Source organism: Coloeus monedula (assembly GCF_965178545.1).
Source record: "Coloeus monedula genome assembly, chromosome: 1".
NCBI lineage: Eukaryota > Metazoa > Chordata > Aves > Passeriformes > Corvidae > Coloeus > Coloeus monedula.
In genome coordinates, this window is record NC_138781.1 from 98,728,261 (window position 1) to 98,750,886 (window position 22,626).

A 22,626-nucleotide genomic window follows, 5' to 3' on the forward strand; every position below is an offset into this window, starting at 1 on the left:
TTACCGTGTCTGTATTTGTACTGAACATCAACACACACATTGCTTTGAAAAGCTCCAACTCAATCTTACCAAGGCTATAAAAATCTCTGTCAGGACACTTGAAGTTCATGGGGGAAGAGGATGCAGGGAAGCAAATCAAATACAATGATAAAAAGAATTTTTTAAAAAGTCTATTATTGTAACTGACAGGATTTCCAAGTGCTGAAGGAATAGCAAACTGAATTCAGGAAAAATGTCAGCTGATGCCATAACTTACACTGTTTATTTAACACCTCCAAGACTTGCTACAGATTCACTCTAACCAAGGCATAACACTTTGAAAAGCGGCCCTTTAAAAATGGCATCTTTTTACTCACAAGATCAGCTTTTAGGTTGTGCTTACTGAGTATCACAGGGTTGGAAGGGACCTTAAAGATCTCGTAGTTCCAAGCCCTTTGTGCATTTATAAAGTATTCCCTGAAATAGCAGGGAAAATATTTCATACATGGTACAAGCAACACAGCACATTTTGCAATATTATTACAGATAAACAGGTGCTATGCCATGAGGCCAGACAACTGCAAAACACAATGTCTTTCTTAAACAGCCAAAACACTCACAGGCTGCCCGGAAGGGAAGGCACTGCTGGAAGGACTTTATTCTTTACATCTAATATTCAGACACACACTTCTGCAAACAGAGTTTTTCCAATCTCCTAGAATCCAGAATCATATGCTTAAAAAATACACGAAACAGAATTTGGAAAAAAGTAATATTATTTAGCATGTTTTTGAATTAAATATTCCACATAACAAAAGTGTTATTTTCATGTCACCAACTATATTATTTATATACATATGCTGAACAGTTAACAAAAGAATTAAGAGATGCCCTATCAAAACCAACAGCAATTTCTTGCTTCAGCAATCTGAAATAACTAGTTTTTATCATAGACAGAGTATAGACAATATTTACAGAAAAGAGCTTTTTGGATCTGAGAACAATTATCTTTTAGAAGGTAAGTTAAAGTCCAGGTCTGTACTATTGTACAACATATCCACCACTGATCTAGAAGTACTTGTGGCAACCGAACAGATGAACTTCTTGCAACTGGGATTAGTATTTACAAAAATACTGATCGGCCACACAGAGGCTCATAAACTTTAAATATATATATACACATATATAAGCACACATATATATATATCTATATATATGTAACATATAAATAAAATTCAAAAGAACAAGGCAAAAATAAGAAAACAGCTTCTGTCTTTGGAATGTCTAAAAGACAACTATGATTTTACTCCAGTGTTTCTTTGCTATGAATATACTCAACAAGTGGCACCTTTGAAAGCAATACTCAGCTAGGCAGTTTTGCTGAAACAATGATTTAAACAACAAATAAATGTAAAATATTTCCAACATCCACAAAGAAAGTAATAAGGAATTCACAGATTCAAAATGATAACTGTTTACAGCACTGGGGAACATTGTATAATATATGTGACCTAGTGTGCATCTAACTTTCTCACTGCTACCACAAAATTGTACTTGTTTACTTCACAGATTTAGTATATGGCTGTGTTTTCCACAGATAATCGAGATATGTACCTGCTGACCCAGTACAACAAACAACAGCAGAGGCTTTTACTGGAACCATTCGTTGTTTGGATTCTTTTTAAGTAATTATTGCCAAGTCCAAAATCTCAGACTTTTACTGTAAAAACGAACATCTGTCTGCCTCTGTGGTTGGAATGAAAATGAACATGCTCCCTCTCAAGAAAAGCCATGAGCTCGCAGTATTTTTTTTTTTTTTAACAAATTCTCAAAATGCACTAAAAAAGAAAGCTTTCAAAAGAAATACAGCCTTTTCTTGTGCCTTGTAAGAAAAAAAAAAGGCAAAACTCCACTATTTTAACTGCATGCATGCATCAACTGCAACACTGTTTCCAATCTCAATTATTTCTTTAAACACTTAAAAAAAAAGTTGACCAACACTTTCATGATTTTCCTGTGAAGTTATTATTCATCTCCATTAAAAATGGGAATCATTCTATTCTGATATAAAGTTCCAGTTTATTTTTAAATAGATATACTGGCTGTGAATTCAAAGATGAAACTGTATACATTATTACCTGAGTTCATTGATTCACAGACAACTTAGCAGAGATTAAATGATGTTTTCCCAATATTCTTCTACAAGTTTAAAAAAAAGAATTAATCTTTTAGGTAATTTTTGTAAATAATTAAAAAAACTAGAATATATTATTCTATTGTTAGTATCTTCAATGCTTGAAGCTTTAAAGTTCAAGTCCCAGAAACACTTTTAACTTTCAAATTTTAAGGTGTCATCGAAAAACATTGCCTATACTTTGCCACTCATTTGAAGATTCTTGTACCACTTCTTCTAAATTCAGAGCACGACTAATGTCTTCCCCTTCTTGTTCTTGGTGACTCGCAGGCTCTTGTACAGGACCTACCAAGGCACAAGAGAAAAAGGCAAGTGAGTATGATTTGATGTATAGTGTAAGAAAAATGCAAATATAGCACTTGAGAACAAAGGAAACATGATGGGAACATGAGTATTACACAATTACTTCAGATACTGTAAATTCATTCGACAATCTTTGAAAAAAAATTTTTTAAAAGTTTAATACAATATACTGTTTTTCTGGAATAATTTTTCAACTCTGTATTTCTGTATACAGAGCTCCACATAAAAAACAAGGAACCATAAACAGCAAAACATCAGTGTTAACCTGATTTTTGGGTTGCATGTGCAACTAACTAGTTCATCAGCTGTGGTCTTTGGCTATTAGTTCTTGATTCCTCAATAACTTAAGGGAAATGCTTTGTGCTCTCCTAACAGAACATATGGATTCCTGCCCTCAGCAGCACTACCGCTACGCCACGTACCAGTGTAACCATGAGCCCGTTTCATATGCAGTTTCATATTGCTTTTCTGTGTAAATCCCATTGCACAGTAATCACATTTATAAGGTCTCTCTCCTGTGTGCCTTTTCATATGGACTTTAAGAGCACTCTTCTGGTTAAATGCCTTTTCACACAGTGTACACTGAAATGGCCGTTCCCCTTTATAAAGAAGAAAAACATATTTAATTAATTTTTCCCTTCAACATTAAAATACAGTTCAGAATTCAGTAAAAATTAAGACGATCTAGAAATGAAAGAGACATCATTTTCCTTGAGACTTTTTCCAAACAGTGCTATAGCTCCATATTGTCAGAAAAAATCTCAAATTAAATATCAGAATAGTTACATAAGTACTAAATCATTGATACTATCTTTCCTATCCAATTTCTCATCTAAGTAAGTTATTTAACAGAGGTACAAAAAAAATCACCAATCTGACTTTTCTGTACTCAAGGAAATCATCGCCTTTTTACACCATTTAGAGTAAGGCAGACAAAGCAATGTACTAGAATTAATAAAGCTGATGCCTTTAAGAAACTAAAAAGTCAAATATGTTAAAAAACAAAGTGTCCTGGTAATTCTACATGGGACTCGTGGCCTCCTATGCCAACAGCAACTGCAAGAATACTACTGTTTCTAACTATAAACACAAGAACATATTAACTTAAAAAATATTTTAAAATTTAAAAATACCTACTTTGCAAAATCAGACTTTTGCTTCAACACTCAACACCACAACCTCTGACATGAACACCAGACACATTGTTGTATGTCACTAAGGACTTCTAAAAGCACTTTCTAAGATACACCTTGTAATTAGTCAGCACAGTAAAGCACAAGCAGCAGTAAAAATACTTTTCCAAGTTCTTCCTTGAAGGACCAATATCTCTTATGTCAGTGTTCCCACATGCATGCCAAATCAACTTCTCAGACAATCAACAGAAGGTCCTTTAAAGCACAGAAATTTTCTTTCTATTTTTGTTAACAACTTTTTCACTAGTTTGAAGAGGAATCTAGATTTCCTCAAATACTTTTGTTTCCATTTTTATAGTTCAGTGAAGGTCAACCGCCTTTCTGGTGTAATGGATTACCACATGGTTTTTGGTAGAACTGGAAGCAACTGCTTCCCACTAACTTCAACATTTCAGCAAACCACTCCTCACTGATAAATCTTAAATAACAAGATATTTAGAGCTATTCAGAGAAATAATGTGTTTTCCTTCTGGCCACTGATTCAGTAGATATTACCCATTAGAAATGGTTAAAAATGTTTAATCAAGACAGAAATGACAAATACTTTGTCACAGACAAGGATGGTACCTCTGTGAAAACCAGTCAGTTTAGGTTCAGATCAACCTTTCCTATCATAGTTTATGTAAGTGCATCCATCTAAACACTTCTGTGCAGCACATTTTCACTGTTTTGGTCTTAAGCAATTTCTAAAAGAACATTATCTTCTGAAAGAATTACTGTCATATGGACTGACCTACTGTTGTCTGTCATTGTTGAAACACAAAAATAAATATGAGTTTAGCAAGGTCTGTTACAGCCTAGCACATGAGGACCGTAGTAAAGAGAAATCCAAATATATCTAAGGATTTAAGGATTTACTGAGTCAATGACAAGTCATTCCAAAGCAGAAATAATTTTTCCTATGATGATGAAGATTTATGAGAAACAGATTAATAAAAGGACTCTGCTCTGTTCTCAGCCTTCCTGAACTGCTCCATGCCTATTACAGTGGGGCAGCAGCATGAAACTAAGCACGGAAAGTGGCAACTGATTGTCTTTCCTGCTTTCTAGATATTTTGTGGAACAATTAAACTAGGAGACAACTTTTTTAAGAGTCTGTGCTATTTAAGTCAGTTTTGCAAAAAGCAAATTATTGAGGGATTCTAAAGAATTTCCATCTCCTTGGATTTTAACTCCCACTTCTCTTTTCCTACCCACAGCAGAACCAGAATGTTCCTTCTTAACACGGTAACCACAAAACAGCTTGATGCTGGGGAAAGAGAAAGCTTTGGCTGACTCACTGAAAGAGAGAGTTATCCTTTTGTGTGAGTCTTCTTATTCTACAGCACATCCAGTCAAATTCATTGGTCCCCTCCAGCTTAGTAGCAACAGAGATAACTGTCCCCTGTCCTCTTTAAGTTTAGCAGCCATGACAGCTGTTTATTGGTAGCAGTGGTAAGGAAAAGAAAGAACTTGTTTCAGAGAACTGACTCCTGTATTTAGAACTCATGTTGTTACGAAGACTGTTCGTCAGGCACAGAAGGTGGCATGGAGGGCAGCTGGGCTATCATCCTATATACAGCTTTCAACTTACAGCAGGGCAGAAGCTGCAACCTAAAAAGCACTTACATCACAGAAAATGAGTGCTCCCTAGGAGAAGCCAGTATAGATTTCTTACAGATTAACTGTTGAAGAAAATAATTAAGTGGAAAAGAACACAACAAATTGAAGGCACTGGCATTAGAAACAAATGACCTGTACAAGCAGCCCCGTGACAATGAAGCACTGCATACAGCAGTCAATATCAGCAGCCAAGCCCGTCCTGTGTTTAACATCACTGAGCACACCCACTCATTTGCACATTCTTCTATATGCTTGAGGATGACCACATCCAGTGTCTTTACATCACTTCAAACAGTGCTTTAAAATATGCTTTTATTAATCTGTTTCAAAGCCTGACAAACTTTTAGATAAAAGCTCATGCATTCACATTATCACTGCAGTACTGCCAGTCCCAAAATACAGATCAACTTAGTGAAGCACACGAGTTTTCAAGTTTGCTGTTCCTCCTTTTAATTTCCAAACACGTAAGAAATTGACTTGATATTTTAAGCTTAAATTGATATTTAAATGCAATTAGCTGAAAGCATAAGCAAGGATTCCAAACATAACAGCCAGATATTCACAAGAAAACCTTGTAAGATAAAAATAATTTCTGGTGCCACCTGTGTGGATGCGACTGTGTCTCTCCAGCTGACTCGGCTTAGCGAAAGCTTTTTCACAAGTATCACACTTAAACACTCTAGGCTTCTGGGAACTCAGTGAGGGTCCACCCTGATGGGTTTGCATGTGTTCCTAAGCCAGTATAGGGAAAAAAAAAAAAAATTCAGACCATTTAAAAAGACTTCAGTACTTAGCATAAAAATATATTCACACCTTGAAGACAAAAGCAGAGGATTTTAGTCATCAGCAGACAAGCTGGAAGAAAATGGAAGCCTGCATTTGTTTTTTTTTTTTTTAATTGAGAGATTATTTTTGTGTATCAACTCTCTCTAAGGCTGAACCATTGGTATCTTTACACTTCTGAAAAACTCCATCAATAACTGTATGTCTTTCTTTTTTGGCATACATTAGTCCCTTCACTAATTATCTGAAGCATAATAAAATACAAAAAAACAAACCAGAGTTCTTTAAGTGCTTTGTTAATCTACAAAGAGGTATTTTGACAACTGTGCATTGTAAGCTAATGTAAGATTTTTCCCCCTCTCCTCTACAGTATCCCATCTCCCTCCTGGTCTATGTAGGTATTTCTCAACACCTGAATTGTAACACACTGTAAAACTGTACAGGCCTCAAAGAGGCAACTATCACAACATACACACACACAGCTGCACGACGTCAAGATGCAAACAGAACCACTTCACAACAGACTCTTAATTGAAAAAAACACCAGAAAATAAAAACACTAAGGTTCTTACAGGTAAAATAGCAGTACGTTTTATCTTTGTGAAGAAGCATCAATAACAGCTGTTTTTAATGCACTGATGCTGGGCCCAGAAGTTTTGCAAACTTAGAAGAGTATCTTATGTTATCTATAAATTTTTTCATTTTATTTATCAATGCCAACATAAAATTCAAATTACAAAAGAAAATAAATAAATATATATATAACTACAAAAATCTAATCAAGAACTGTCTGTGAAACAGTACTGCAAATACTTGTCCACTTTCTAAACTGTGTGTGGATATTCTTTCCTAGTCTATTTCATTACAGACTAAACTATTAATTAGTCTTTACTATACCTAAACAATAAGCCTTCTTGATGTCTATGAAGTCCTATTCCTCACTCCACGAACTGAAGCAAACTTTGTCTGCAGTTTGTTTACACTGGAAAATCAGCGAGACAGTTACATGGAAGAATATTATTATTACAGTAATAATAATAATATAGTATTATAGGGAAATAATGTAAGGTCTTCTTAGAAAAATCAGATATCTATAAACCCCAGCTTAGGTGGAAATAAACAAAATCTTTTGGTTTTATCTTGTTCATTACCCCCACAAGCATTGAAACGGTGGAAGCACACTATGCCCTACTCCAGATAAATGATCTGAAACCAGTTGCTTCTTTCTTCCACCACAAAACTCACACAAAAAACCAAACAAAACCAAACCTCCAAATCCCAATAGCCCACCACCCCACTTCCCACTTGAAAGCAAAGATATCATCCAGATAGCCCTGTAAAACTTTCTGACAACCTTCTCTGAAGAAACAGTTTGTGGTGCAATTCTGTTCCACTGACCTGTGCATCTCTTACATTTTTCCTGTAAAATAAATATACTTTTGAAAATACTTCATGGAAATGCAACATTCTGAAGTGCAATCCTCTCTTTATAATTCAGTATTTTACTGATTGTTCATGTGATGTTTCACAACTTTATTTGTGTAATTCTTTTATTCTTCAGAGAGTAATTATTTTGGGGCACCAAACAAGCATTATCTAATCAGAAAATAAGATCACGAAACTTTCTTTGAAATGACTCGTGCATTGGTATGTCACTCTTATACCCCACCTCTCCTCAAACATTAATTGTAACCACCTCTGAAAGCGTGGCAATAAAAAGTTTGTTTCGTTCCACTGTTTTAATAAGATAAGGCCTTTTTCCTTTCATCTTGGAATCATGTCTGTGCCTTATTTACTATCAACAGTCATCTTGCAGATAGTTCCACTACATACTGATATGAAATTGGACAGTTCAGTCACTGTGCACATCTTAAGATTCTCATCTCTGAAGTTGTAAAATAGGACAGTAACCCACATCAGAAGGGGAACCGAAGTCACTGGACTGAAAAGTCTTGATACTGGGGGTAAGGTGGGTGGTGGACATGTTTGTACATGATCTCTAAAGAGGATTTTCTTGTGGATAATTGCGAATCTGCTGGTACTGATATCTTTGGAAAAAACACATACATAGTTAAGTACTGGCATCTAAACATTGATACCCTTGATACCCTTACCTCTTACTGGGTTTTTCTGAAAAGCATGAAGTTTGGCAGAGCCCTTAATACTTCTGGTGATCTCCAGAATTCCATCAGTATAAAATGAAGACCATGAGTAACAGATCACTAAACCCTTCCCAAAATCCTAAGACAAACCCCATGGTTTCATTTACCTTTGTTGAATTTGCTGTTAAAGGCTGCTCACAGCTGTTGCTACTATTAACACCTTGATAAAGAGTCTGATAAGGGGTGGAATTTGTTTTAGTACATGCTGGTCCTGTGGTAAATGAAACTGTCCTTTAAGACCTTTAAGATCAAAGCCAACCATTAACCAGCACTAACAAGTCTACCACTAAACTATGTCTGCTAAGACACTGTCCATAGCGCCACATCTACACATCTTCTAAATACCATCAGTGTTGGTGACTCAACGACTTCCCTGTACAGCCTGTGCCAGTGCTTGACAAGCCTTTCAGTGAAGAAATTTTCCCTAATAGTCAATCTAAACCCCCCCTAACACAATTGAGGTAATTTCCTCTTGTCCTATTGCTCATTACCCAGCAGAAGAAGCCAATCCCCACCTGACCACAACCTCCTCACAGGGAGTTGTAGAGTGATAAGTGACACCCCCAGCCTCCTTTTCTCCAGGCTAAACAACCCCAACTTCACTCAGCTGCTCCTCCTAAGACTTGTGTTCCACACCTTTCACCAGCTCCATTGGCTTTCTCTGGACACACTCTATAACCTCAATGTCCTTCTTGAAGTGAGGGCCCAAAACTGAACATAGGATTTGAGGTGCGGCCTTGCCAGTGTTAAGTACAGAGGGACAGTACTGCCCTGCTCCTGCTGGCCACACTATTCCTGCTACAGGCCAGGATGCCATTGGCCTCCTTGGCCACCTGGGCACTCTCCAGCTCATGTTCAGCCACTGCCAGCCAGCACCCCCAGGTCCTTTTCCACTGGCAGCTTTCCAGGCACTCTGTCCCCAGCCTGTAGGGCTGCCCGGGGTTGTTGTGACCCAAGGGCAGGAGCCAGCACTTGACCTTGTTGAACCTCACACAGTTGGCCTCAGCCCACTGATCCAGCCTGTCCAGATCCCTCTGCTGAGCCTTCCTGCCCTCCAGCAGATCAACACTCCTGCCCAACTTGGTGTTGTCTGCAAAGTGACAGAGTGCACTCGATCCTCTTGTCCAGATCATTGATAATGATATTAAATAGACCCAGCCCCAGTACTGAGCCCTGGGGAACACCACTTGTGACTGGCCAGCAGCTGGATGTAATTCCGTTCACCACCACTCTCTGAGCCTGGACATACAGCCAATTTTTTCCCAGCAAACAGTGAACCTGTCCAAGCCACGGGAAGTCAGTTTCTCCAGGAGTATGCTGTGGGTAATAGTGTCAAAGGCTTCGCTGACGTCCAGGTAGACAACATGCACAGCCTTTCCCTCCTCCACTGAGCAAGTCACTTTGTCACAGGAAATCACATTACTCAAGCAGGGCCTGCTTTTCATAAACCCATACTGGCTGTGCCTGATCTCCTGGCTGTCCTGCATGTGCCACATTATGGCACTCAAGATGGGCTGCTCCATAACCTTTCCTGGCACTGAGATCAGGCTGAAAGGCCTAGTTTCCCAGATCCTTCTTCCAGCCCTTGGGGATGGGCATCACAAGTGCTAAGATGCAGGCAACTGGGACCTCCCTGGTTACCAGCACTGATCATAATAAATGATTGAAAATGGCTTGGCAAGCTCTTCTGACAGGTCCCTTGGTACCCTTGGGTGGATTCCATCCAGTCTTACAGATGACTTGTGCATGTCTAAGTGGTGTAGCAGCTCCGTGACCACTTCCCCTACCTCCACCAAGATGGCTACGGTGCTGCACGCACCAGTACAGGGACATTTCAAATGTGCTCCAGTGTAGTCAGCACACTGGGGTGGAGCCCAAAGGACGTCGCTGGCACACGAACCCTCAAAACACTGGCGTGCTGCCCTCAAGCTTATCTCCAGCAAGTCTGGTTTTATCCCTTTCTCCCTACAAATCTAGTTTAGATGATCTCTTTCAATGAGCCCTGCTAGCTCCTCAGCAAAGATCTTTTTCCCCCTTTGAGACAAGTGTAGCCCAACTGCAGCAGGCCAATTGTGTAGACCAATCCATGACCAAAAACCCCAAAATTCTGCTGGTGATGTCAGTCTCAAGATAGTTACTGATCTGCTGGCTCTTCCTGCCTCCTCCTACATCATTCTCTGCAACTGCAAGGATAGAGAAGAAGATTACTTGTGCTTCTGATCCCTTAACAAGTTGTCCCAAGGCCCTGAAGTCTCTTGTGCCTGACCTTGAACTTCTTATTACAACTTCAATCGCTTCCTTCCTGAAAAATCAGTTACGGATAATAATCCGAGGGACATACGAGGGTAAGAAGATATCTTGTCATATATTTAACCTCGCCCCAGGACATAATAGAAATCAAGTTTTAATTATGGAAAAAAAAAGTAACACCAGCCAGTACTAAGAAAACAAATTGGAGAGACTGATATTTGGAGTTTGTTATCATTATTTAAGGAAAATAAGTATCAAGACTCTTTTGGTTTTTTTCCTGGGAAATTTCTTCTAAGTCAGAGGTTAAGAGTTTCACAAAACACGTTTTATGATAGTTTCCAATAGTCTAGTTGACAGACATGATCACTCCAAGGGGGTGAACTTCACAAAGAGAGTGTATTTCCTTAAAATATTATATCGAAGGGAAGGGGAATCTATTGAAGAGCTCTCCTAAAAGCTAATATAAAGATAATACAAATGAATATAAATACATTCTTTTTGGCTCCAAAAACATCTTGCTATAAATTCTGGGAAGCTGGCAAAATTCTGGGCAACTTATATGTTTCATCTTTTCTTAAAGCTCTTCTTCAAATTACTTCCTTTAAGTATCTCTCAGAGGTAAGATACCAGCGTGAACAAAGCACTTGTCTAGTACAGCCCAATATTACTAACAGGAACATTCTATAATCCAATTAAGAACTTAGGTACACCACTAAGAACTTAGGTACACCACTAATCTTTTTTACAAGACTTGGAAGTATTAGGTTGTTCATAATCTAGAGAAAACAGACAAAATATCACTAGACAACAGCAATAATATAAGGACTTCTTAAAACAAACGCTTCCTCTATCACTTGTACTCGCACAACAGAGCATCTACAAATGAAATGGTAAAACGGTAAAGCAGGTAACTTCCTGAGATACCAAAAGATTATCTGAAAATCAGGATTAGCACTGATGATACTCATATGCAAACAAAGTAAATGAAATCCTTTCTTGACACTACTACTTGCATGACAGGCATTAACATTTTTCATTCTGTAGTCAATACGCATTAAAATCCTCTCCATGCTCCAGAAGAGAGTTCTCTATCTGTGCATACATTATCCCTTAGACTCCCTCTCTCAGATGCACACCTGTCACACTGTAAAGGGAAGGCAAAGACAAAGGGCTAATAGGTACCTTTTGTTAATATCACAGAAAGTCCAAAACAAAAGGAGTTATGAGAACAATCAACTGTTATTACCAAATACCTTGAGATGTGTTGCCCGCTTAAAGGCCTTATTGCAGATGTGGCAAACGTGTATTCGCTCCTTGCCATGAACCTCTTTGCAGTGGTGCGTCAGCATGGTGACGGAATAAAAGGTTTGGCTACATTCAAAACACTGGTGCCCACGAGTTTCTTTTTCTGTTTGACTACTTTTAGTCACATTAGGGGAAACTTCTGTCACCTATAACAATTTACAAATACACTATCAGATTAATTTCATACACGCATCCACATCGGTTTATTTTTCAAAATCTACCTCAACATGACAAATTTTTGGACAGCATCTTCAAGCAACTTACAGACACAAAAGAAGTCAGTTATATGTAAATATAAACTTCTATTTCACTGTTCTAAAGAATGACACATATATGAATTTTAAGAAAACAACATTAATTAACTATGATCAAACTGACTTAATCATAAATAGAATGTGTGTGTATCTGTATTTTCCTACATTCAGTTTTATGCTCCTGAACATCTCAGATGATCCTCAATTTCCCATCAAACAAAATTCAAAGCCAAAAGCATTTCAGACAGAAAAAAATTATCTCTGATTTTGTAGAGGAGAAGAATATTTTCTATTCGTTTAACTTCTTTACTGAGGATTCTATTTTCATAAGGAAGTAAAGCTCTACCTCCAGAAGTACTGAAACACAATGAAAAATTGATAGGAATTGGATGGTTGTGTGCTGTGTTATTGTTTTGTTTTAATTAGTGAAAACTGCTTGGAGAAACTACTTTCTTCAGATAATTTAACACCAAATTCCTTCAACTTTATAGATACAGAAGAATCCTAACTACAGTAACACAGAAAGCAACAAATGAAGTCACCATCTACCTCTCCCATTACTCCTATTTTAGAGTTTGCTGGTTATCAGGCTGGTTGAAAACATTCATTTTCCTTCAACAAAACAAGTCTGAACCACTTTTTCTAGTATCAAAGCCGTACAATGTATGCAGAAGTTTCTATTGTGATTCAAAGGCATAAGAAGCTGAAAAGACTACGTTGCACCATCACTGAAACAACTTAGATACAGAAAGAGAATGGGAAAAGTGTACCAATAGGTGCTATTTTTTTCCCACAGCTCCAAAATTTATCTGTTTTTATTATCTAACTACCAATTTACTTGGAAATTTTTGGAGCAGTCTGTGTTGAGCGCATGATTATCTGATTTGTAGAAGGAAACATCTTATTAATTACATTTCTTTTTTTGTGTGAATATGTATATATATATGAAAGTGGTTTTAAACTCAAAACTTAAAACAGCATCTGGGTGACTAGGAAGTCACAGAGAACCTCTTCTCAATACTCTTGTTTGGGAATGGTATCAGCCCTCATGATTCAGAATAAAAAGGAATTATTCCAGTGTTTTGATTAAATAGAAGTCCTTTATCACAAAAGAGACAGAAATGTATGGTACCTACCTGATATGTTATTTCATCAGAATTTGCAGGTGCTGAATGGGGTGCATGGCTCACCAGTATGACTTGCTGTGATCCTGATCCACTTTGGTTAGCAAGACTGGAATCTGTGAGTATAGCAGGGAACTGCTGACCCTGTCAGAAAGGGGAGCAAAAAAAAAAAAAAGAGTAACCATACTTAAAAAGCTCTATTTAAACGGCTAACTGCAGTCATGTTTCACACCTCAAAAGAACTTTTATTTTTCCTTTAGAAATAAGCATTTCAGAATCCTATCTACACAAATGCAACTGTTTTCCTTCCTTTTCTCCTTTGTAGCAGGTTCGGTTTGTAACCGGGCGCAAACACCAATTTAGTGTAGTGGTTTGGTCCAAAATACTCATTACTGTTTATCTTCTGTGAGATAAGAATTAGGAGAAATGCAAAGCAGGCACCAAACTTGAATGAATATAAAGAAGTTTATTAACAGACCTAAAAGAAGAAGAAAAACAATTATACCATACCTTCAGAACTCTTCTCCCCCTACCTTCCTCCCTTCTCCCACTGACAATGTAAAAAGACAACCCTTAAGATGTTCAGTCTGTTTACCACTTCCATAATAACCTTGTTCAATCCATTTAGAAAGAGAAGTCTCTTCTTGCTCGTGCTATGAAAACATTATCACAACGAGACAGCCGCCCACTTCCAAATAACTTTGTTCAGTCTATTTAGGAAGAGGAGTCTCTCTGCTCGCATGTGAGTCCCTTCCCCCAACTTGCAGCTTTTCCCACAACTGCTTTCAAGGGTCCACTCTTGAAGGTTTTTGGGGTACAATTTTAAGGTTGAGCCATTCAGAAACAAAAGTTCTCTTTACCCATCTCTGGGAGCATTTCATCTCTAAGAACAGAGGCCCTTCTCCTTCCCTGGGAGCAAAGGGTCTTCTTCAGCTTCATCTCTAGGACTATCTCTGGGAGCATCTCTAGGAACTGAGGTTTTCTCCTTTCCATTTGGAGCCAAAGTCCTCATCTGGTCCATCTCTCCCTGTCCAAACTTCTCATGAAATTACAGCTGCCTCAGCATCTGCCTATCTCAGCGCAGGTGCTTTTGCTCACGAGTTGAACACTCCACCCCCCATATCTTCATGAAATTCCAATGGGATAGTCTGATATATCATAGCTTCACAACAGAATTTCAGCTTTAAGCATCTCCTCTTTCTCTTCCCTCAGGTTTTCAGCTCTTCACAGCACTAAAAGGGTTAATCTCACCTCGGACTTTCGGCTGGAATATGGCTTACTGAAGTGGAGAGGGGGGAGAGCCGAGCTGCTCCGGCTGCCCACGGCAAGGCAGTGGGGGGGGTTCCATGGCTGGAACAGGTCCATGGCTCCAGGATGGCCGTGGCCCGGCCTGGCCTGGCCCAAGCAGGGCCTGGCTGGGCCCGCTGGCCCCCACACGGGGCCCGCAGCCACCTGTGCCAGCGCCGGAAACGAGAGAGAGCTTGGGGGGGAGTTTGCCTATTCTTAAATGTGGATCTCAGAGGTGGTCACAACTTCAAGTGACTTAAAGAATTGTCCATATTCAAACTGGCCACTGATAGGCTCTGTCAGATCATGGGGGAAGCTGTAAGCACTCCTTTGCGAGAACATCACTTCTGAGACTATGCTAGCTAACCCATGACATCCTTTAAATTTAAATCTAACAATTTAAGGGTAACAACAGCTGGAAGTTTGTAAGATTAGATTCAGTTCTGATTAATTTTTACCAGCCTTGTGTGAAATGCTGAATATTTCAGCCTTCCCTTGCCTTTTTTTAAACCCTGTATTCTGCTCTCCTGCATGGCCTTCCAACAGTATCTTCTTTTATTTAAATATCTTAATTAAACATACTTCCAAACCCCATGAAATCATGATACGAAATCACTACTTAGGATATATGATTACTAATATCTTACTACTTCTATTTCTACACTACTTTTAATGATTTTTCAATTTTCCCGGGAAACACGGGTTTTTTACATACCACCTGTCTATTCACCATGAGTTCCTGTGTTTGTATAGCTATTATTACTATTATTATACAATGTTTAGATTTTATTTATGCTTGTCTTAACAGAAGGCACAGGATCTTATTAATAAACAGCAACACTGCCAAACGTAATCACTTAAATTATTACAAAGTCTGAAATAAAACCATGTTCTGCTTTGTTACTCTGTGATACCAGAAATCACAAACATATCATAAGAATTATTTAAGAAATCATTTCTTCCATTCCCCAAAGCAAAACTGCAGAGGGAAGCATATAACTTTGCTTCACCAGTTTTAATCACACCACAAGCAAGATAAATAGTATTTAATTTATATATATTTACACACTTTAACTCAGGTCAAAAAGTAAATAAAAATCCATCTAAACCTAGTTAAGCCATGAAAATAGAAGAAACAGCCCAAGTTTCCAGATGTAAAATCTACATTGAAATGTCAGCCACACAACCCTAAATTTTCACTTTGTAGTGTTTTAGTATTATTTTTTTATCTCCCACTCTGTAGATTCTATTTGCCAATATGTCTTTGGCTCTTCATGACACAACACCACAAAATTCTTAAATTATGATATAAATGAAACTAATAGTAAGGTTACTGGGGAGATGATAGTCCATAAAGCACCAATTTTATAAAATTTCTTATCATGCCACCTGTTATTAAACATAGTCAATTAAATTCTCTCCTGTTACTTGCTGTCAAAACAACTGTTGCAACTCCTCTTCAACTCTCAAGTTGACAACTAGGAAAAAAAATTACCCCATGAAATAATATATTTCGGAGTACTAAGTTGTACTACTGAATAGTGATGATGAAGTACATAGTTCAACACTAAAAACTCCTCTCAAACACTGTTTGAAACAGTAGAACCTATCTGTTAATTTAAAAAAAACAAACAACCCTGCAAAATTTATCTGCCCTTCTGTTTAAATAATTCATGTTTCTACATGCCATACACACATGGTTGGCAGAGACAAGGAAAATTAACTAAATTTTCAAATACTGCGTATTTACAGGACAAAATTACTTTCTAAGCAAAATCTCCAATTCCTGCCCTGTAAGACAGAAAGATCAATTTATCTGTCAGTTCAGAAAAGCATCTTACCTGTGAAGTGATATTAAGTGTAACTGCATCAAGACCACCTGACAACATTCCCTGAGTGTCAGCAAGAGTCAAAGTGACACTACCATCCCCTCCAACTCCTGATGAAGACATAACCAAATTCTGTGCAGAAACTGCAGACTGAGATATAGGTGTTGCTGGAGGAAGGTTTGTTCCACCTGTTGTGTTAAGTTCTAGAATATATGCAAAATGGTAAAAATTATCTGTTACATACATGAACTCTAAACTGCAAACTTATTCTAAGTGAACTTAGTAATTTCTGTTTCTCATTGCTAGGACTTCATATTTTGGAATCAACAAAATTGGTTAAACAGCTAATCAAGCATCTAAAATTGTCAGTCAAATGATAAAATTAGAAAAATGGCATTTAAATATAGCTTCATGAACATAGTATTGCATGCACAGGTGGTCATGTGTGTATACAAACATATATAGGTAGAAATTCATATACATACTTAAAATCTCAAATCAGTACTAGAGCAAATTTGATATTTTATCACTTCTGCAGCAAAGGCACCAGATTTTGTCATCCTCAAGTTTATACATATAGTTCTTCAGTACTCCTGTAACTGCCCAAAAGTACTAATTTAAGATATGTCTTCTTATTTTCATTTTTCTTACTGTGTGGAATAAAGTTCATTTAAACTGACGTAACAATTTAAAGCTTGTGAGAAAACACAAAATACCTAAAGTTCCTGAATCATGATGTGCAAGATTATACCATTTCATTCTAATATTTATTTTTAAAATAAAATATTATTTTCAATTAGAAATATCATTGTATGCATACCTGGAGCATTTAGTGAAGGGCCCTGAGAAAGCAGCTGGTCGTTGCTTATAGTTAATGTAGCATCTGTAGTCTGACTACTGATGGTTGGTGCTGTCAGCCTTAAGCCAGTATTCAGATCAGTGCTTCCAGAATTATGCTGAATAAGATCTTGGCCTGAATAGAAGTAAGTCCTATTGTAACTGGAATAGTCTCAACATTATTCTGCTACCGTTCTTACAACTATAAACAATAGATCATAAAATAACAAAAGCAGAAAATACAACCAAAACACAGAATTAATTTCTACACATACAGATTTTTATGCAGAGGTTTGACAAGTTTTTAATACAGATGTGATTATGCAAATCCAGATACAAACATGTACAGAAATACATGAGATTAGTAATATTTAGACAAATATGGATCTCACTTATCTAGATTCAAAGTACCAACTTGATCAATCTATAAACATCCAGCTGTTAACTGAGGCTATAAATAAAACAGTGAACAAATCTAACATGTTCTCAAAGCAAATGTGTTTGGTTTTCAAATGTGGATTTGAGGAGTGTCTTTTAAAGTTCATAAATATACAAAAAGTACACCATGGGAAAACTGTGGACTGTGAAAATCCTTGTATGCTACTGCACAGGTACGTCATGAAATACAGATCTGGTATCATTAAAGATTTTTAAAAACACAAACCAGATATTGTAAGAGTGATTTCTTGAGGACTTCCTGATGACGTCGCAGTAGCAGAACCCGAAGCATGAGCTAGAACTTGACTCAAACTGGAATTATTTATGGTTAGCATTATCTCATGTTGTCCATTTGTAGATGACACCATACCCTGTGAAGTCATGACTTGAGTAATGTCTTGTGCACCTAAATGTAAGTGGTCGAACAAAAAAAATTCCATTAATATCCTTTGGTGGAATTTTTGACATTAACTTTTTAAAGCAAGTTATACATTATTTTCTGAACTACTATAATCAGTGCAGCAAAGGGGAGATGCTAGAACTTGCAGTCTAAAATACAAACTTTTTTCACATCCAATTTATTCCTCTGCAGTTAAAATTTTCAGAACTCATATATTTTGCTCAAGACTATGGAAGTTTTTAAGTGTTTCCACTATATAGAATCATAGAATGGCCTGGGTTACAAGGGACCCTAAAGATCACATAGTTCCAACTCCCCTGTCATGGGCAGTGACAACTTCCACTATATCAAGCTGCTCAAAGCCCCATTCAACCTGGTCTTGAGCACTTCCAGGGATGAGGCATCCACAGCTTCTATGGGCAACCTGTCCCAGTGCCTCAACACCTTCACCTTCAAAAGAATCTCATCCTAATAGCTAATCTAAACCTACTCTCTAATTCACCTTCTGAAAAAATTTGTATTAAGATAGGGTAACACAAAGCTGTAAAATTGGCTGAAGATGCTTGTAGTGCTTTGGTCCAAGATACTCATTACTGTTTATCTTCTGTGAGGTAAGAATTAGGAGAAATGCAAAGCAGGCACCAAACTTGAATGAATATAAAGAAGTTTATTAATAGACCTAAAAGAGGAAAAAAAAAATTATACCACACCTTCAGAACTCTCCTCCTCCCCCCACCTTCCTCCCTTCTCCCACTGACAATGTAAAAGGCAACCCTTAAGATGTTCAGTCTGTTTATCACTTCCATAATAACCTTGTTAAGTCCATTTAGAAAGAGAAGTCTCTTCTTGCTCGTGCTATGAAAACATTATCACAACGAGACAGCCGCCCACTTCCAAATATTGTTCAGTCCATTTAGGAAGAGGAGTCTCTCTGCTCACATGTGAGTCCCTTCCCCCAACTTGCAGCTTTTCCCACAGTTGCTTTCGAGGGTCCACTCTTGAAGGTTTTTGGGGTACAATTTTAAGGTTGAGCTGTTCAGAAACAAAAGTTCTCTTTACCCATCTCTGGGAGCATTTCATCTCTAAGAACAGAGGCCCTTCTCCTTCCCTGGGAGCAAAGGGTCTTCTTCAGCTTCATCTTTAGGACTATCTCTGGGAGTATCTCTAGGAACTGAGGTTTTCTCCTTTTCCATTTGGAGCCAAAGTCCTCATCTGGTCCATCTCTCCCTGTCCAAACTTCTCATGAAATTACAGCTGCCTCAGCATCTGCCTATCTCAGCGCAGGTGCTTTTGCTTACGAGTTGAACACTCCACCCCCCATATCTTCATGAAATTACAGTGGGTACTCTGATATATCATAGTCCATCACCACCATAGCTTCACAACAGAATTTCAGCTTTAAGCATCTCCTCTCTCTCTTCCCTCAGGTTTTCAGCTCTTCACAGCACTAAAAGGGTTAATCTCACCTCAGCCTTGCAGCTGGAATGTGTCTTACCACTGTTGGTCACATGACCTCTGCCGGACAGTGGTGCCGATTTCACTGAGATCTTGGCTGCAGTGGGGGGGGGAAGCCGAGCCGATCCGGCTGCCCGGGGGGTTCCGTGGGTGGAACAGGCCCATCGGCTCCAGGGTGGCCGTGGCACAGCCCGGCCCGGCCCAAGCAGGGCCTGGCCGGGCCCGCTGGCCCCCACACGGGGCCTGCAGCCACCTGTGCCAGCGCCGGAAACGAGAGAGAGCTTGGGGGGGGAGTCTGTCTATTCTTAAGTGTGGATCACAGAGGCGGTCACAATTTTAAGTGGCTTAAAGAATTGTCCATATTCAAACTGGCCACTGATAGGTTCTGTTAGGTCATACAGAAAGCTGTAGAAGAACATCACTTCCTAGACTTAGCTTGCCAACCTATGACAATGCTCAAGCAAGAACTGCAAGTTTATTTTATTACAATGAGTTGTTTGGTGAGAGCAGGGGGAGGCAGAGGGGTAACATTTTCTCACTGTGGGTAATACCCTAAGTAAAATTAAGAAATTGAAAGCACAATAAAACTACTGACAGTGCTTACCATTAGCGCTGGTTGTCAGCACAGACTCCTGCTCAGACAGGGACCCTATTGCCATGCTAGCAGATGATGTTACTGTGGGCTGCAAAGACAAGCCTGATATGGGCTGAATAACCACATTAGCTGGCACTGCATTTTCTGTTGCCTGGAGGGAGGGATTCTGTGGAGCCATGGTGGGATCTCCAGTCAGCTGCTGAGTAAGTAAATTACTCTGCTGTAATGTCTGCTGTAGGATACTTGGATCGATCTGAAAAACAAGTTTTCTGCAATCAGTCTGAAGTTAATAAAATGGGTTAAATGAATGTTCTTAACATAAGTTCAGAATACATATTTATTGCATATAGAGAATATATGGTACTGAACATACATAATTAACCATTTAAAATTTTAATTTAATTTGTATGTGTCTCTATATAGCCAGTCTCTAAAGTGACTATGTAACCAGTCTATTCAGATTCACCTTCCCTCCCTTCCCTCAGCAAAATGTTTGGGAAATCATGATCAGTTACATATCAGCCTGCCTGGCCCCAGGCAAACACATGGCTGGTATTCTGTACTGTCTTATTAGTGCATGTAATGCCTATCACTGCCTCCATGCTTTTGAAAGTGAAATAGCATGGCGCAGAGAGAAGACTGATACCAGAAATTAATTATTTTTTCAGCTTCTAGGGGTCATTAAGGTCTCACTTCACAAGCCAATAGCTGTTCTCTATACTTAAAAGATAAGACATTTTACACTTCAGAGATGTTTAGCAGTTGAGAAAAAAAAAATTTTCCTTCCTTTTATGCTTAAAACTCCTTGAGCAGAGGGACTATGAGCAACTCAATGCAACTCTGCAGATGTCCCGTCCCTGACCTTGGGGTTGTACCTGGTGACCTCCAGAGGTCTCCTCCAACATCAGAAATTCTGTGCAACTGATCAAACACAACCAATTTCAAGGAAATCATGGTTTCACACATCTCAAATACTTCTAAATGCAATCATCTCACCTCTTCCTGTCATTCCTTTTACAGGATTAGTGGGAATTTAAATTGTGAATCCAACTATTAAAAGCTTGCAAAGTAACAGTGTCTTATGTTTAGAAAAGCACATTCTGTGCAATAATTTGGGTTTGTTTTGGGGGGGTGAAAACCTTTTGAGTGGGAACCTAAAGTACTTTTGAAATGTAAAGACAAAATGCAATTAAAAGAAAAAAATACATATTTTAAAGCAGTATGTTGAAATCCCAGAGAAGTAAAACAAACTGAGAAAAATGAAAATGAAAGAAACCAAACAAGCAAAATATCCCATTGTGCAGCTATTTTTTAAGTCTTCTAACATTGTACAACTGATACAATATGTTATTGCTCACTCAAGGAACTCTTCCAGAATTATGCAAGCTCCTTAAACTTTCATCAGCCTCCAAACTGACTTTATAGAATTAAAAGCAGTTATTAAAACAGTGAGCAACTTACCTGTAACGTTATGTTGTTAATACCAGTGGCATCTATTCCAGAAATCTGAACATTTTGTCCAACCAGATTAGCAGCCAGTTGTAACTGTATTCCTTCAAGAGTGGCCAAGCTACCATCTGTCAAGGACACAGTTAAGTCACCTCCAGCTACCAAAGAAAACAGTTATATTGTAATGTTTTTATTTACCATTACTGACTACCTCTTTCAGTGTGCTTATTTTTATAAATTAAATCAGTACAAAAGGTATGTACACATACATTTATTTATGACAAGAAAAATAATTTGAAGTAGACGACTGCCTGTTTTAAATCTTCATAAATCCCATGTGATTTAAGGATTGCTATTTAGACACTAGCTAGCAGCTTACAAAACAAGAATCCTTCCAGAGTAGCATTAAGAAATCTGGAAAAATTTGGTTTAGATTTCCTTGGAAAGTGTGCTGCACCTAAACAAAGCAGCACACACAGAGGATATTTACATTCTGACTCTGAACATACACATGAAAGTTACTGCCACATTTTGCACAGCACAGACATGGTTCAGTATCAAAGTGCCAGAGTTCATCCTCCATACTTATATGGATGAAAATAAAGGTACATTAGCAACTGCAATCTGAAAGTCTTTAAAACTTGAAAAGGTTCTAATTTCCATAGTGGAGAATAGACCATCTCTACAAAAGGTCTCGAGAGAATATAAGGCAAAAGTCATTTTGTGTTTGATGTACCTTCTTCTCCAAACACCTTGCGTGTGATCAACCAGTTTCCTTTGGTTGATACTTCAAAAACACCTACCCTTCCCTCTTCCGAAGATTTTAGTACAATAAATCTGGTTCACAATGCACCCAAAAATTACCTGCCCTGGGCAAAACCCACATTACTAGTCTCAGTTTAAGAAGGCCTCTTTCTAGGACATCTGAACATACTAAAACCACTCCTCCTTATTATGTTCAAAAATCCAAGCAAACATCAATCGATTTTTCATCACAAGTTTATCACTAACTGTGCCTGTCAAATAAGATCAGTATCTTCTGAACACCAACAATTTGCTCGTTTTGGACAACAGCTTAGATCAAATGAGATAAGCTAGAATGGCTACAGTTAAAAATGAGACTGATACAATACTCTGAATTTGTGGGCATACCTGCAAGATCATAGACATGTACTGAAAAAAATGCC

The 22,626-nt window shown here is 38.1% G+C and overlaps 1 protein-coding gene across 4 annotated transcripts in view; it reads right to left on the minus strand.

Moving 5' to 3' along the window:
- Positions 1-769: 769 nt before the first annotated feature.
- The window catches only part of ZNF236 (zinc finger protein 236), a 77,855-nt gene continuing 55,998 nt past the window's right edge, over positions 770-22,626 (minus strand). For 3 of the 4 annotated variants that reach the window (XM_082276549.1, XM_082276550.1, XM_082276547.1), the window contains 10 exons: positions 21,452-21,597; positions 20,000-20,243; positions 17,767-17,946; positions 17,086-17,238; positions 16,278-16,468; positions 13,162-13,293; positions 11,720-11,917; positions 5,874-6,003; positions 2,899-3,075; positions 770-2,458 (listed from right to left, as the gene is read on the minus strand). In XM_082276549.1, coding sequence (XP_082132675.1) covers positions 2,331-2,458; positions 2,899-3,075; positions 5,874-6,003; positions 11,720-11,917; positions 13,162-13,293; positions 16,278-16,468; positions 17,086-17,238; positions 17,767-17,946; positions 20,000-20,243; positions 21,452-21,597 — 1,679 coding nt within the window. In that variant the 3' untranslated portion in view covers positions 770-2,330. The remainder of the gene's footprint in view (positions 2,459-2,898; positions 3,076-5,873; positions 6,004-11,719; positions 11,918-13,161; positions 13,294-16,277; positions 16,469-17,085; positions 17,239-17,766; positions 17,947-19,999; positions 20,244-21,451; positions 21,598-22,626) is intronic. The other variant, XM_082276548.1, reaches the window with a different exon arrangement.